The sequence below is a fragment of the Gobio gobio genome (assembly GCF_949357685.1).
Source record: "Gobio gobio genome assembly, chromosome: 17".
Classification (NCBI taxonomy): Eukaryota; Metazoa; Chordata; class Actinopteri; order Cypriniformes; family Gobionidae; genus Gobio; species Gobio gobio.
In genome coordinates, this window is record NC_137110.1 from 26,431,536 (window position 1) to 26,449,937 (window position 18,402).

Here is an 18,402-nt window from a genome sequence, read left to right on the forward strand (position 1 = left end):
CCAGCGCTGCGGTTCAGTCTGGACCAGTGCCATGGCCATTACAGAGCAAAACGCAGCTGTGCACTTCTCTCTATTATGGAGAGGATAACACAGCCTGTGCCGTCTACTGTAACATTGTACAACACACTGGCACTGGGAAAAGAGAGAGGGACAGGAAACCGTTCCTTATGATTTGTGCAGTAAAATGGAAATGTGTGTATGTGTGAGGAGAGCAGAAGGAGGGAGGAAAAGATTTTACACAAGGATGTTAGTTCAATGTGAATAAGAGGGCAGCACTGACACCTTGCAGCTGCTGTCTGTGTGAGTGGTAATGTATGTCTGTGCAATATACAATAAACAATTATTCATATCATACTTTCTCAACGTTGTAATTTTTTTTTTCCTGAGGTCCACTTTTAATTTTAGTCGTGTTTTGTACCAAAACAGACAGATATTTAATTTCAAGTGAATATTTTTAGAACAGAAACATATTGGTGAAAGAGAAGAAATGGGACTGGACATGTCACAAGCAAAACTCAAACATGCAATAGCTCAATATGTCTGAAGCAAAAGTTAAATAATCACTGTTTTCATTTTCCTGCATTACAGTGTGACCAAACAAACTGCACTGAAATGTCCTGCCCAAACTGTTACATTTGTAACAAAAAATAATATTTAAGACTGATTTGCTGCTTAATTATTATTGCTACTTAATTATTAATATATTATTATTTATTAATGTTTATTATCAGTGTTGAAAACTGCTTATAAATGACTAAGCAGTTTGATGCTTAATATATCTGAGGAAACTGTGATACATATTTTCAGGATTCTTTGATAAATAGAAAGTTCAAGGAACAGCATTTATTTGCCATAGAAACCTTAGGTAACATTATAAATGTCGTTACTCTCACTTTTGGTCAATTTAATGCATCCTTGTTGAATAAAAGTATTACTTAATCCAAACTTTTGAATGGTATAGTGTATCACAGTTTCCACTTGAAAACGTTATTGAGCAAGACTTCAAGCTTTAGTTGCAACACTACTTGGATAGAGTACAAATTCCCAAAAATAATACTTAAGCAAGGCAATGAAGTACAATTACTATGCATTTGAGTTTTGACTATGACCCCAAAACACAATTCAGACCCAGTGTCTTCACCTCTATCTGACAGATTTAAGCCTGTGAGGGTATGTGGAGGATTTGGAGCGTTCGGAGACTAACCTTGCCATAATTGCTGACTGACCGGCCGCATTCATGCTGACTCTGTAAACAAGCATCTAAGACCTAGTCCAAAACAAACAGGGCAATGGCTACCTCAAACAAAATGAGATGAATTTATGAACTCAGTGACCTGACTTACATTCCAAGAGGTTTCATGACAAACAACTTGCAAATTTCACACAATATGAAGGGCAAGTGACGCTGTTATTTCTAACAGGAGGATGTGAGAAAGACAGGGTGCATATTTGCTCAGTCTATGAACTGCACAAATATAAATTAACACAGGATCCATGATTATAACAGAACACTAAATCATGACTTGCCGTTATTTAAAATATTTTTATACATTTAGCATAGCTATTTTTAATAAATCCAGAAATGTTGATCACAACATGAAATTTCATTCAGTACTTGTTTTCAATGCCTAAGCCATGATGAAATAAAGGCTTTTTTTCATAAACCCGAGTGCCTTGGCTTGATATTTTTTATCAATAAAAGTAGTTCGGTAACTAAAATGGATTAATTTGTACCCAATATTTGTCACTTTATCAGCACACTAGTCCCTGGTTTCACAGACTAGACTAAATGCATTATTGAGCTGTTTTAAAGGGGACATATTATGCAAAATTCACTTTTACATGGTGTTTCCACTTAGACGTGTGTCAGCATTGTGTTTACACAACCACCCTATAATGTTAAAAATCCACCCACTGTGTTTTTTTTTAATCCTCATAAATCATAAACAATGTCTCAGAACAAGCCATTTGCATATTCTACCTTTTGTGATGTCACATTGCACAGGCCTTGCCCACGACTGCCCAATTAGTATAGACCCTATCCTAATTTTTTTACTTGCTGTTCACACTCACAGACATAACCGACTTTGTTTATGTGAACTTTGTGTGTTTTTGACATAACCTTGTGTGTTTGACAGTTTAAGCGCACTTAGTTTAATACTCACGGGATGCGCCATCTGACATCCAGCTTTCTGTGCGCGTGCTCAGGAAACCATATATCAGAAGTTTAGAATGATATGGCTTTAAAACGCATGCAGATAATAAACTTTAATAATGATGAAGAACTGCAATGTCACGTGAGCGTGACCACAATAGAGATGATAATCAAAACCAAACAGATGTTTTATTTTTTGGCAGAGTATCCGAGGCACGAGCTGTAAAGGTTCCGCCCTCTTCTGGAAAGCAGAGTGGGGAGCAGTAGCTCATTTGCATTTAAAGATACATGCACGAAAAAGAATATGTTTTTCCTTTCACTTAAAAATGGGTATTTAATACATTATCTGTGTGGTAATTTGAGCTGAAACTTCACAGACACATTCTGGGGACACCTGATACTTATATTACATCTTGTGGGTCCCCATAATAGATACCCAACTTGCACTAAAATATCTTTAAAATATGTCATTGCCATTGTTTTGTCGCAAGATGCACACCAGTAATGTTTTTGTTTTTCTATGGAATCTTTATAAAAGTTATTTAAATGTAATAATTGAACTAAGGCCTAATCCTGGTTTAATCTAAGCCCTGTCTGTGAAACCAGGCCTAAATTTTGGAATAGAGTTCATCGTAGGAAACGCGTTTAAATCTGACTTGGAACATTTCAAATCAATAAATATTAATTTTAAACAGCTGAAGTTTAAATCAATGGCAATTTGATTCACATTTCCATATAGTACAGGCCACTGTACTGGATATTCAGGATTAAGGAAGTAATTGATGATAAATAAACAAATGTAAAAGTTATCACATGTCAGACCTACTATATCAAGCTGTATTAGACTAATCGATTAGCTTTTATCAGAGCTAATCTTAATGGTCCATAGTGCATTACGGACAAGTCCCACTAGTTGGCAGAACCGGGATGGCCAGTAACACTATCGCCCCTCTAGGTTTTCAACATTGTGTTTAGGAGCAGTAAATCAGGGCTTCGCTGAATTGTTTATGTCTTGGGATCTGATCCATCTGTCGTTGAAGGCCGGTGGCGCCTGGGCACATGAAACACGATCCTACTACAGTCTCCATGCTGGATTAGAACTGAAGGACAGTTTGTGTGTATGTGTGTGTTTTTATCTGTGAAAAGAGAGAACCAAGGTTTTGGTTGAGCGTTTAGATGTGATTTAAGTGGGTGTGTGAACCCAGAAGGCCACATCTGTGCCAATGCCCCAGGTAGGTGATTGTTAATGTCAAGGCTCATTGCGATTCAGCCAGATGTCCTTGGGTGCTTATCTTTCTCCATTTAAGTGAAAAAAGAAGCAGGGCCAAACTATCTCACTCACAGCAATGACCCCACAAACCGGCCTCAGCCCCTTCCAAACCTCCTCTGTGCCACCAAGAAGTCATGGACAGGCAGATTTATCTGTCCAGCCAGAGACCACACAGGTGAACAAGGCCTGAGAGACACTGAGCTAGGTGTCAGGACAGAGTCAAGTTTCGTCAATATATAAAATCTCTTAAATAGAACTGGTGAGGAAAGTTTTGGCGTGCAGGGTAACCCAGCACTCCTTCATTAGCAGAGTGAAGCAAGCCAACGAATACTGTACACGCAGAGCACACGGCCCCGCAGAAAAATGAAGAACATCTGGAAGCGGGCCAAAACAAATAGTCCAGAGGGGTTCATATGTAAACCATAAGAAATGCTGCGCTCTCGGCTGCATAAAAGTGTCAAGGACAAATAGTCTTGCATGACATTAGAACACTTCTAAAGTCCGCAATCCCAAAGGAAGGAAAACAATGCCCGGCCTCAGAATTCTGTGTGATTAGCAAGACAATACTTTTTTTATCTTGCAGAAGACCACAATGGACAAAAACATGAACTTCAACCACAGTGAGAAACAGATATTAAGTGAATGAGAGTCTTTCACCATTAGAATGACCCTACAGTTCCCCTTTGGGACGTTATTGTTTGCTGGTTTCTGAGCCACACAAGCTGAATTCGAGACCAGTAACTGGAGTCATGGTTTTTAAAAGAAACATCCGACCGCAAAGGGCACTTTGGACACATGGTTACAGTGTCTAAAAAAATAAGTCATTTGCTTAATCTGTGCTTTTAACTTCCATTATAATCATCTTTAAAACAAGATGCATTATTCGGAAAGCAAAAAGTGGCTGAGATTTTAAGCTTTGTTTTCAAAGAACATATTAAGCTTTTTTTAATTAACTTTTTTCCCATCAGAATTATACAATATAGTTAGGTCTTTGCTTAAATCAAGATATAATGTTTCAATGGGTCAAAAATATATATAAATGTTAAATGTCTTACTTGAAAGTCTTAAAAACTTAAAAAACTTGTCATGGCAACTAACTGGAAAAATAAAATAAAATCTGAAAAACTACAAAAAATAGAGCTGAAAAAAAGTTTTGGTTGAAGTAAATTTATAATTTAAATAAAAACGAATTAAAACTAAATAGAAATATTAAAACATGACAAAAGCACAACTAAAATTTAAATGAAAACAGAAAAATAAAAGCAAATTCTAAATATTAATAAATACTATAAAGGTACATGAATAATACTGACTATATGGCTGATATTAATATTTATACTATTCTATACTAAAACAATAAAAACTAAAAAGCCAGCCACCTAAACATTAAAATGTACAGAATGTAATATGGATATTGATTTCATTTAGCTAAACAATACATTTAACTTTTTTGAGTTATTAAAATGAAGTGAGTGTTAGTTGAGAGCAATGTTAAAATTGGAAATGTGCATGCACAAATAAATATCCAATAGTTGATATAGATCAATAATAATAATTATTAAATTATTATCAAATATTGGCCAATATCCAGTATGGTACTGATATATTGTGAATTCCTACTCAATATGAAGTCTTATCACGTACATTTATGTAGTATTATGGATATTTACATATTTATTACTTAAAAAGAAAAAAACATCAGAATCAGTCTGCATGTGTTCTCATCCTGGTCCTGCAGTTTCCAAATATGTGTGTATGATCGGTGGTGGTTGAGGAGATTCCCTCCCTTCAATGTAAAGCACTTTGCGTACCCAGAAAAAGTGCTATATAAATGTAACAAATTATTATATTCTGATCCTTAGTAGCTAGCTAGTCCGGATGTGTCTACATCAACAGCTGTCATTACACTTTTGTTCAGTGAATCCTTAATCTTCTCTTCCAATCACTGAGCACAATATCTGGACCGGTCTTTGAAATATCTGCGGCTTGGAATGCAGTGAGAGGAACAGTGTTATCTTCCTGTGTGTGTAGACAAAACTCAACTCATATAAGGCTTAAGGGAGAAGCTTAAAATCCGCTCATATGCACGGTGCATGAAGAGCACGCAAGCCTTTAAAGGCAAAGTGTCTAATTTTTGGGATGCTATACTTTATCCAGTTTAATGTAAAGAGATTGTTTTAAGTAGGCTGACAAGTTTGTATTCATTTATTTTATCGTTTGGTGCCACTAGTGGCGCTGTAATTACGTCTTCTATTTTGCTGCACTTGTACTTGCCAAGCTAGTCGCAGCATTTGATTTGTATTATTCATGTTATACATATTCTTTTCTCCCTTTTCCACTAAAATGCTGAAAAAATACATAATAAATCTGCATAAGGAAAACGAACCAAGACATATTACACTCAAGACTCCAACAAGGCCCTAGAACGTGCTGAGTAAACACAGTCTTGGCCTCCATTCAATTCGACCAGTTATATGTAAATAGCACAAAAATGGCAAATCTGTTACCAAGATACTGATACAAAACCACAACAATGGCATCATAGGGAATTGAGCTCTTTAGCCGTTTGCCAACAAAAACGAAGTGCTAATGGCATTATAGCATAGCAGAAAATGACATTTCTCATTCATCATCGGCAGAGCTCCAGTCCGCTTTACGCTGTAGGCTGCTGGAATCCTGATGGCTAGTTGAGACATGCTGATTTTCACACTTCTCCAGCACATGGTTTCAGGCTGCTGCAAAGTCCTGACGAAGCACATTTAGAGGATGGGATCCAATAGCACGACCTGTGACTCATGGTGCTCGTGCACAGAGGAGCCATGCTATCAGACGTGCTGGTGTTTATCCATGACCTGCTGTTTGGATCAATTGCCTAGAGACGCTTACACATTCAGAAACCCTGCTGAAAAAAGCTGGTCTCCCAGCCTGGTCAGTCTGGACTGGTTTGTTGGTTTTAGAGCTGTGCACTGTTCAGGACTGACTACTGACCAGCTCCAGCTGTTTCTTGGTGCTCAAGAAATATTTATTATTATTATTATCAGCATTGAAAACATTATTATAATTTGTTCCTAAAATCCTATTGACGCACTATTGACCTTTTAACGCACATCCCAATGCCGTTCATACTGCTGAGAGCGACGTTTAGATGTATATGTAAATATGTGCTGCATGCTTTCCTCAACTCTTTCCCCGCCATTTACGGAATTTTCTGGCTTTCCGTGTTTTCACTGTTATACGGTAGGGGGATGCTATTACACATCTTCTGAAAGAGTACTGAATCTCCTGATCAAAACACAGACGAAGAAGAAGCAGAAACAAGCGATATCATACTTAAGCAGATGCATGTGTAATAATAACGCGATCATCAACATTATGCAATTAAATTAAATGGAACGGTGACCCAAGCTTGGGGGGTGTTGAAGATCTACTTCATCTATGTTCAATCCAGGCACTGTCTTTGACCAAAAAGCGATTTTCTTGGTTTTCTGCATGTTCAGAGTCATACATAAAAAAATTCTGGAGGACATGAAACTTTGAAGTTGTGGCCTAATGATTAGAGAGTTGGACTTGTAACCTGAAGGTAGCGGGTTCGAGTAGTGTTAGACCGATATATCGGGCCGATATTTGCGATTTTTACATGTATCGGCATTGGCAATTAAGTTAAGTGAACCTAAGCATTAAATGACTAGGTTGTAAATAGTTTTAAAAGTATAACAGTTTTAAGTATAGTACAGTCAGTGTGCACTTTATTATGATGTTTGCTTGTTGATACTGTGTGCAATAGTGTCATTATTTTATTTATGCTTAAATATTTATTTTCAGAATTTAGTTTCACCACTGAACTCTTTTTTTTCTTGTTCTACCTCACCTGTTTTTACTATTTGTTAAATATTGTTTTTTTTTAGTTCAATAAATGTTCCTTTTTTACATTTTAAATTGTTACCATCATGATCATTGTGTAATTTTTATGATGTAAATTGAGGGAGCAAAAGCAGTATCGGCTCCAAATATCGGCTCAAGAAAATCGGCAGCCCGTATCGGTCATCGGCGAAGGCTGATGAAAAAAAATCGGTATCGGCAGTAAAAAATCCATATCAGTCGATCCCTAGGTTCGAGTCTCTGTACCGGCAGGAAATGTCGACAAGCTGGCACTGGCTGGCTACTTTTTTCAAAAACGCTGGCGGGGAAAGAGTTAATAACAAAATAAACACAAAAATGACAGAAGTGAGAAAATAGCAAGGTTAAGAAAGCACTCTCTGATCATAGCGATGTGGATATGTTTGCACAAGCTTTGCAATTCACCAGCATCATGTCGACAGATGAGGTAAAATAAAATGACACTGTTATGATAGTTTGATAAAGTATAAAGTATATTTGAGACTATAGACTAGATCTGGCTATGTGCGACTTTAGTTTGAATGAATCCATTTTCTCTGCATGACACATTGACATTCGGCATTATCCTGAACATTGGATCCACTGCCATGAGAGTGGAGTGAATTTTGCCTATAAAAGCATTTATTTTGTTTATCAAACACTTGTTTCTTTTGTTTGCAAATTAAACTTTGGGATTGACAACTTGCAAACAAAGACGCTCTTTCTCTCTCTCTCTTGCTCGCTCACTCAATGTTGCTTACTCTTCTGAGATATGTCAGATAGCATTCCTCAGGCTTTTGTTTCACATACTGAAGCCACCAACAACAATCTGATCTCTGGCACGGATGTTTACAGCACTCCGCTCCTGTGCTTTGGCCAGTGTGCTTTTCTTCTGCTTCCTGTCTATCAGGGTGGAGGGAACAACAGCGATCCTGATTACAATGCGTGAGGGCACACAGTACACGGTATGGATATGAGCGGCAGTCTAATGGAGCGCCACGGAGTAAAATCCAAGTGGGCTTTGAACCCTGGCAGGGGTGAAGAAGAGAGCCTTTTGTCTGCACCGACCCAGTTGAGTGATACTTGCTCCCTGATGCAAAAAACACACGACAGTGAAAGCGAGGCGGTTTAAAGCCATCATTGTCTGTGTCGGCAGGGACCAATATTGTGTTTCAATAGAGCTGTGAGCCCAAGCCACACAGAGTTCAGAGGGAGAAAAAGCCTCTCTCGATCCGCGTGGCTGACAGTGCCCGACAACTGCATCCATTTGCACTCTTTCGGTCTTTCTTTCTTCTTCTGGCCCCTCTAACTGCCTCTTTCTTCCTCCCTTTTCGCTCACAAAAGTACAGGCAGAGCCTCGAAAACTTACCCCAACTTCCCTGAGGCCCAATGGTGTTTTTCTTGGGATATGTGAAAACTTGAAGGCCAATCTTTCTCTAAGTATATATATTTTTTTCCATACGGGTTACTAATGAGAATAAAAACTGCACAACTTGGGCAGAAAGGGTTCATATCAGAATCGTATCTCGTTATTTTGTGAACCCGAGTGTGTTTTTGTGCATGTGCTTAAAGAGAAGGCTCTAATTACAGAAGTGATAACGCAAACACGAGATTGTACCGTCTCGCTGCGAACATCTAGAGTCAGCAGTGCTCTCGGCCAAATAGTTCTTCCAGCAATTACAACATCAATTCATAGACAAACCCTGTGGACGCACCCCACGCTGTTTCTACAACACCCCCACCGACTAACAAGAGAACTAACAACCTGACAACCCAGCCAACTCACCTCACATCAGCCAAGTTCAAAATCAAAGTATGTTTATAACCACTTCATCATTGCAAGTTAAACCTGTAAGAAGCACCTCTGCCAAGAAGCCATTTGAACAACTCTTGGTTTCCAGGTTTAGTGGTTTGATGTTTCATAACAGTGAAATTGCTATTTGAACTATCTAAAATAGCGCTCACATGGGATCCTTAACATCCATTTGATCAGACAACATTTCAGCTGAGGTTGAATGACTTTAGATCATTTATGTGATTAAAGCCGAGTCAACGTCGACTAGTCGCTGATGACGTCGTTAATGAACAAATAACCTCGAGCCGAGACTCGAAAGTGGGTTTCCTTGTGCACAGTTGTAGCATATGACACTGCGCTGCCCACAAGGCATTTGCTCCTACATAACTGCATCTTATCAGTTCTTTTGTCTTTGGGATTTCTGCTCATCTAAATCAGATTCAGATAAAGTAGCTCAGTAAAGATTACATTTATATGAATGCATTAGTGAGAGAGTGATTGCGTGTGAATGAATTCTACCTGGCAGCATCTCTCTACTAATAGTGAAACTGTTGGTTTTGGTTTCTAAGAAATATATGCTAGAACTTTTCAGTTTCTGATCTATTTTATTGATAAATCACAGAACATTGAATACAATACATTTATGCATACTGAATGTTTCTGTGTGCATGCAATCTGCACGTAGTGTGCGAGCTACTGTCTGTACGTGTGTGCTTTACAATGCAGCGTGCATTAAGTTTAGAATGGTGATTAATTTGCGTGTACAATAAGCTGTGTAAAACGTGCATTCACCCGATCAATTTTGAGACATCTAACTTAAGTGCAGTAACTAATTACATTTACTCAAATACTTTACACCACTGTTAAAGTGCAAATCAGAGTTGGGGAAGCTACTTTGAAAATGTATATTGCAATGTAACATCACACTTTAAAATGGTTCAAATTTAGTCAAGCCACCCAGTAATAAATAACATTTAAATAAAATATAAATAAAAAACAGTTATTTTAACTTGTAATAATACTTTACTGTTTTAACTTTATTATTAATTAAATAATGCAGCCATGGTGAGCTTAAGGGACTTGGAAATTGGAAATGGTTAAATTGGAATCATCCATTTGATCTGTGAATCCTTAGTTAGATCAGTGAATCATATATTAACATGCAAACAAACAGTGTGAACAAACCGATGAATTGATTGAATCAGAATCCTCAATGCATATGAGAAACACAATAAAACTGCACAATAAAATGTCATGATGTAACAATTCATCATACAAAATAGCTAGTCATTGGAAAAAATGGCTCACTGGAAAAACTACACCAATCTGAAAATGACCTACTGAAAAACCCTTAGTGACAACACAGCAGCTATTTCTACACAATATAGTATAAATGCTTTATAAGTTGATTTTTAATATTGATTTATAATAAATGCATTAATATGTGTCAACACTAGTTACGTTAGCCTGTATTGGAATAGCATTTGTTTACTGAATGTTACTTTTTGTGGTAACTGCAAGAAATTGTACATTTTAAAACGTAACTGTAATTATGTTTGGAGTTTGTTTGATTCACATTTTTATTTATTTTTCAAAACTGTTGCATGAAAGCAAGAGTACATTTAAGGTCATACTGTTATTCTTGATAACATACATCCCTCTCATGTTCTAATGCTTAGTTATGGCATGACTGAAACGAGCTATTGGATGCATATAAAAAGACTTGTAGTGCACATTAGGATCTGTTGCTGCATTTGAGGCCTAGTAGTGAAGGAGCCTAACTGTACCTCTGCTGGTTTCTCTCTGCCTCCTTGTGCATTGCCTTTTCGTAGGTTGATGATGTGCACCTCCTGAGGAAGACTGGTGGTTCCTCGGCTAGCACAGCCTGATAGGGCAGTAAAACTCTTTAACATGGCCTGAACCGGGTGGCCCACCCCAACTGGCAAAAGTTCACAAGGGCTCCGAGACAATGGACCTGCAAATAATAGAAACCATGGCATGAACACACATTACATATACATATACAATACACATTCTCTCATTATTCTGAAAACATAGTGTTGATTTTACTTATGATACAGTGTTTTATTGTTTCAATATTATCACTAGAAATTATACAGGCTTTACATAGAAATCTGTGCAGTCACTTAAAATCCATGCCACAAGTATGAAGGAGATCAAAGTATCCCATGTGGCTATGTTCAAGCCAGTTATAATAAAAACTCTTAGCAACAACACTGCACAATTGAAAATGAAAGCAGTTTTCATAGTGCAGTTCTGTCATTGTTAAATAATATGGGCCAGCCATTATGCAAACGGGTAAATAGACAAAACAGGCAATACATTAAGTACATAGAAAATGGATTGTGTGGTACAACTGTACCCAAAAAATGTAAAATAAATACAGCAATATCATTTATTTAGAAAATTTTGGTACCTGCCCCAGCATAAAAATGGGCTTTTATTAAGTACATTTCATACGTTTACATATTCATAATCATCGCTTCATTCTGCAATTAATACATAAATGAAATCCATAATAGGTTTGTCATTCATGCTCTTTATTGCTTTTTATGGTGTAATTTGGTTCGCAATGAATTTCACTGCATTGTAGAAGGTTCTACTAAAGGAAATATCAATTTGCTTACAATGATATGCAGGTTAAAAATAAAATTATACACATTACTAATTATGTATTTATTTATTAATTTATATAGTTTTTACTAATTTATAAATAATATATTTAATTTAGTATTGCATTTTGATTAACATGTATACAAAATCAAAAAAATGCTAAATTAAATACAAATATATTGATTATAAATTATAATTGTATATTTTGTATTATTTATATTAATAATAATAAAATATATTGTATATAAAACATTACTATATAAATTATTAAATACATAATAAATTAATAAATACATAATTCATAATAATAATAAAGATTATACAAAAACACAGGCTGGCACACTGCATACTTCCTGCTCATTACCAAGACTCCTTCTATCCATCTGTCCTCTTTAATAGCCTCTACTCTCTCTACAGTTTTCTCTCTCTCTCCGTAAATGGGAAGATTTACCCTCTTAATCACTTTCACAAAGGAAAAAGGCTTCACACGTTAGTGCCCTCCTATATCAGAGACTCCTCTAATTGGCCCACATTCGATGAGGTCAGTGGGGTTGTTACCACAGAAACTAAGCAAGCAGTGATGTGTTTGTACCGGAGAATTGGAACGGGCACACGCTCTGAGCCATGACCTTGAAACACAACAGAGAAAGAGATCATGGAATAATGAGGAGAAAAACAAGCACTGTGTGAAGATAACAGCACCTAATGATACGGTTCAGCCATCGGTGATGAATGTTAAACAGGACCCTCTTGGCACCTACATTGAAATGATGGCTGTAAGGTTCAAGGTGCAGTTCTGTTCCAAATGGTCACAAGACTTGTCTGGTCTAATTCACTGCAGGTCATTAAATCTCCATTTATGCTTAGGTTGGGCTTTAATAAGCTGTGCACCTTCCAGCTGAAGGTCAACTTTAACAACACACATGCCAAATGGCAGCAAGATCACAAGGGAAGATGAATGAAGAATGTTTCTCTCGAGCTCAGAGGGTAATCAGCAACCAAATCTGGTAGATGAAGGACCAATAAGGGTGAAGGTGTGTCCATGAGTATGTGTGTGTGTGTGTGTGTGTGCTGCTGATGGTACAGACAGAGGTCCCTACAGCTAGGCTTATGTCTCTCCTGCCAAGAGAAACCGAAGGAGCATGGGATGATTGCATTTACCCATCAGCCGATAAAGCTCAGGACAACCTGAGCAGATGAGCAGACTCAGACAGTAAAGCCAGTGTGTCTCCAATGAGTCTCAAAGAGAAAAAAAAAAAAAGATACAGGGTGGAAACTTTTCATTTTATTTCATTTCAACTGTGATAGAGGTCTATTTTTTTCGTCCCGCTCCAGCTAGGTTCTATTCCGCACCCACCGCATAGAATGATTTTCTTCCCGACCTGACCGATCCCGCTAAATTAAGACCTCTTTGCCAGATTTAAATTTCCCCTATAGAAAGAGAGTGACTGGGATAACAAATATAAAATGTTGGCTATACAATCATTTTATTTGTTATTTTGTCTTATCATGATACTGTCACAGAGAAAAATGCGACAACTGTCACTCAAAATTATAAGCCAAAAATACAAACGAAAACTGTCGGCTTACTAGCTATAGCTGCTGCAAAATAAAAAATGTTTTAACATCCATGCAATAACAGAATGGCGCTGACTGACGACAGTTTCATTACCGAACGTCTCGCCTCCAAAATCCGACCACAAAGGCTGAATGTTCTCTCTGGAGGTGCTCTCGTGGACTGGATGCAAAGAACAAATATTGCCAGGTTCAGGGCAGGGAACTGGGAACTGTGTAAATGCCATCATTGCAGAAAGTTTTGTTCATTTCAAGTTCAGGTGCGGATACGCTATTGTCAAATGATGTCAAGAGCGTCCGGGCTATTGTCAGACCACCTGCTCCCGTCCAAAGTACATCTGAGTTACTGACCGCTACCGTCTTTGAATTTGAAATTTACTCCCGCGCCACAAGAAAACTGATCGGGTCCCATGGTTCCCGCGGGAGAGCCACGGGAATGCAGACCTCTAAACTGTGACACAAAGACAATTCTGTTGAATAAAAAATAAAAATAAAAAAAAATAAAAATCACAGGTTTCTGTGTGCCACTAAACATCAAATTTTGTAATCAGTCAACACCGTTTAACTTCAAATTAATGTGGAAACAAAATAAAGGGCCTTATCATACACCTGGCGCAATGCAACGCCTGGCGCAATGCAACGCCAGGCGCAACGCAAGTGTTTTTTGCTAGTTTCAGCCCGACGCAGTTATCATTCTCACGTCCAGCGCCACGTTGTTTAAATAGCAAATGCACTCGCACCCATCTGTTCGCCCATGGGGGTGCTGGTCTGAAAACGAGGTGTGTTCAGGCGCATTGTGGGCGTGTTGCTATTTTGAGGCAACTGCAAAACAAAACTGGTTTAGAGAAGCGTTCAGTCTTTCCGCTCGCAAATTCCGCCATGTAAATACCGAATCCGCTATGGTGCAAGCACAACTGGCTTTTAAAGGGAATGGGAGACTCAGATGGGTTTATTGCATGTTACGCCCAAAACACACCCATGACTCATTAAGAGAACATGTACAACCCTTTTGGACCATGCGCCTGGCACACCGACCGTTTTTTCTGTCGTTCAACTAGCAAAAGTGGATTTGGGCATGCCCCAAGTGGACCTGCGCCATGCATACCCTCAGATCATTAAAATAGGGACCATAGAGTATTTAAAAATCTAATATTATAAACACTTGTTTAATGGCATCTTTGTTTAGTGGTTTAATGGGCATCTTTTCATGCAATTTTACAGATTTTGGAAATGAAAAAGAACAAGGCATTTTGTAATTTACAGTAAAAAAAACTTTGAACTAATTGACATTCCCACAATTCTCTGTGTGACACCACTCGTTTTTTCATTGAATAACTGTTTTCTTCTTAGTTATGTAGATTAGGGTTTTATGTATCTTATTTTCCTCAATTCATGTTTTTTTGCATTCATGTAGTGATGTGGTGATGGTGTTTTTTGATGGTGTTGTTTTTGTTTTTGTTGTGGGTATGACACCACATACCTAGTATGTACCTCAGCTTGTGAAATATACATTTAATATAAACTGTAAATGTATGGTCAATCTGTAAAACTTGAAATATTGCTACCATATTTTTCTACGGTAAGGTTCTACTAACCACAGCAGCTAGTTGTTGTTGTTTTTACAGTAAATGGAGGAGATGTCATAATAGATGTAGTATGTCTAAACACATGTATAACTTAATAGAGCATAACTTTGAACTTGAAAGAAGTATGCTCTTGCATTCTTGCAAATGCATTAACTAATTTGACAGCACACAGTCTAGGATGTAGCGTTTCTGTGCGGCTAGCTGGAAGATTTCTCACCAGATTTCACCGGAGACAGCCATTTTAGCAAGCAATACGCAGGAGGTTGAGACTAATAATTTCAGTTTAGAATTGCAGAAGCTAGCTAAATAATCATATCTATAATCTATATACTGAATCATCATACAGAAGTGGGGAACTGCCCAATAGCTAACTGAACGATTGAGGGTTTTTTTTTTTTTGACAAATGATAACTTTAATGCACACATTCCTCAACCGCACTGAGTGACACATGTAAACGCACAAACTCTTTTCCTTAGGATGTAAGCTCCCATGAGAGAGCTTGAGGTTAAATTCTCTTGCAGGTCTCTCTTTCTCTCTCTGTCCACACACCACTCACATTTCAGCTCCAACACAACAAACACACACACAACCACACTGCGATAATGATCAGAAAAACATTTGGAAACTATTATGGTGTGTGTGTGTGTGTGTGTGTGTGTGTGTGTGTGTGTGTGTGTGTGTGTGTGTGTGTGTGTGTGTGTGTGTGTGTGTGTGTGTGTGTGTGTGTGTGTGTGTGTGTGTGTGTGTGTGTGTGTGTGTGTGTGTGTGTGTGTGTGTGTGTGTGTGTGTGTGTGTGTGTGTGTGTGTGTGTAAGGGAGAAAGAAAGATTAATCTCTTCAAACTGTTGTATGTATGTCTTCAGGTAAAGTGTTATGAAAGCAAAAAAAAATTGGTGATATTTTGCATTCCCTCATGTCTTTCCATATTACTTTTTTTCTTGCATAAAACACAAATCGTACACTTTGAAGAATATAATGGTCACTCTTGTCCATATAAGGAAAGTAAATGAGGACAGGGGCAAAAAGTACCACAAAAGAATAAAAAAAATTACCCCCAGGACTTTTTTTTTCTCAATGTTCCACACAGATGGAAAGTCATATTGGTTTGGAATGACATTACATTAAGTAAATAATATCAGAATCAAAATATTTAGGTGAATTCCTATATACAATACCATTGCAGCATTTGGGGTCAGTAACATTAAGTACATATTCAATTGATCAAAAGTGACAATAAAGAATTTAGAACATTTATCTTTTCCTAATAATATTTACAATATTACAGATTTTACAGTATATTTTTGATCAATTAAATGCAGCCTTGGTAAGCATAGACTTCTTTCAAAAATATTTTTAAAAATACAGACCCCGAAACTTTGCACATAGGGTATTTGTTGTGATGACAGAAACACTTGCATTCGTGCCTTGAATTACCTTGGAATTTCAGTTTTTTCCTTTCTACGGTCTTTATCGGTCTCACATAACCCTTGACGTCAATTCGCAAGTGCGCAAGGAAACTGCACTTTGATGTGCTCTAATAGGAACAGCCCTTTTTGGAGAACACGTAGATCAAGAATGAAAGGTTTTAAAAATCACAGATAAAGAGGTTAACAGTCACATGTGTGACTTCAATACTCCATCCTCCTCCACTACCTCCTCTTCCTCCCAGCGGAACAGAGTTTGTTGCCTGTCTAACCGACGGCATCACGCCTTCGTCCCTCACCAAAGTCTGAGATCACTCAAACTCACTTTTTCCTTCACAGAGTGAACCGAGGAATAACAAGCACCAGCCAGCCAGAGTCTGGAAGACAGCCAAAAGATTACAGCTCTTATTGGGCAGCCATGTTGTTTCTTTATTTAACTGCTTAGGGAAAAGGGCCCACAAGGCAAAGTGCTTCGGGGAAGAAAATACGGATGATTTGGAGAATAATAGAGGGAAGCCGAGCATTTGTTGTGAGATTCCCCAACAAAAAAGGAAGGGGTCATAAACAAAAGTGCATTCCCATCCTGACGAGAAGGATGTTTTTAACTGTGATTAAAAATCCCATGAGGAAAAAAAATGAACACGTATGCTTTCAATACATTCGTTTTCTATAGTGTACATTTCAAGATATTTATTTTAAAAAAGGGTCTTCTGGAGGAGAGTTTTATTCTAAATTGATGCTGTAAGATTATTTTTTCAAATTATCTGGAAAAACACCACATTTTTTAAAGTTTATAAAGCACAAGACATATATTAAAGAACAAATCTAATGGTGAGTGAAATGTGTGTCATCCATGGTTTCCTGCTGAGCTTTGGGAGACGAAAAGAAGAATTTAGTCCAATGCAAGACAAATAATAGTTATTAAAACATTCTCGAGATGAATTTCAAATAAATGTCTTTCATTACATTCTCTAAACTGGAACAAATGGACTGTACTCTCTCATCTGGAAAGACAACCTGTCTGAGGCTGTAAGGCAGAGGGAAAAAAGGAAACTGTCATCAATGTCACCAAAGCTATCTTCTCTCTTTTATTACAACGTTGCTCCCCAAAAAGCTCTTACAGCCCTGATATTTTTTATTTTAAGTGCCTTAATACTTTTATTCAGCAATGACCGGATGGCGCATTGAATTGAGTGAAAAGTAAAGACATTTATAAATGTTAGAACTTTTTGAACTTTCTAAAGAATCCTGAAAAAAGAATATCACAGTTGCCAAAAAAACGTTAACCAGCAGAAAAAGTTTTCAACATTGGTAATAATATGAACTGTTTCTTGAATCCGCATACTAGAATTATTTCTGTGAGACTGAAGACTGGAGTAATGCTTTTCAATTTTAACAATATTTCACAATATTACGGTTTTAAATGCAGCCTTGGTGAGCATAACACTGTGCCTACAACAGACGTGAGCTGTGAGATGTGACAAAAGCAAATAGAATCCATTATAATCAGTGATGCTGTCTACACTGGATGCGGCCCGGCACGATGCAGAGCAACACAAGAAAAATTTGGACAGTAAACTGATGCCCCGTTCTATTTCTGATGTACTCCAAATGCTCGCATTACTTCTAATGGATTTGCAATGATCGCTTTGTCCAGTGTGGTAAGCTTCTAGCTGTCGTGGCACATTTCGGTACAGGGCTTTCGGTGCAGTGCACGCGTGTACCGAACGGCTCCGAAAACCATCTTTAACAGTTAACAGTAGGCTTGTTTTAAGCGCAGAACATACTTCAATCCAAGTTCCCACACGAACATATTAAGTATTCAGTCCATTTTATCACGAAATACAAACGATAAAGGCCGTTTTGAAGCTCTTTAATGTGACGTGACTGGTCACTGTATAGGCGCTTCCAGAGCCATAGAAAAAGAGAGTGTCGTAACTGTTTTTCAACGGCTCTGAGCGCGTCAGTTCAAGCGTGTGGCGCGCGAGTGAACACGATCATCTCTTCCTAAAGAATAAACATGAATTAATATCTTAAGGTATGTGGTGGATACATTACAACTACTGAAACGCATCATGTCGTGTAAT

At 37.7% G+C, this 18,402-nt stretch overlaps 1 protein-coding gene across 1 annotated transcript in view; it reads right to left on the reverse strand.

Annotated features, from left to right (window-relative positions):
* tgfbr3 (transforming growth factor, beta receptor III) overlaps positions 1-18,402 on the reverse strand; it is a 135,194-nt gene that overhangs the window by 74,363 nt on the left and 42,429 nt on the right. Inside the window, exon 3 of the mRNA XM_079840947.1 lies at positions 10,884-11,071. Within this exon, the coding sequence (XP_079697073.1) occupies positions 10,884-11,071 (188 nt within the window). The remainder of the gene's footprint in view (positions 1-10,883; positions 11,072-18,402) is intronic.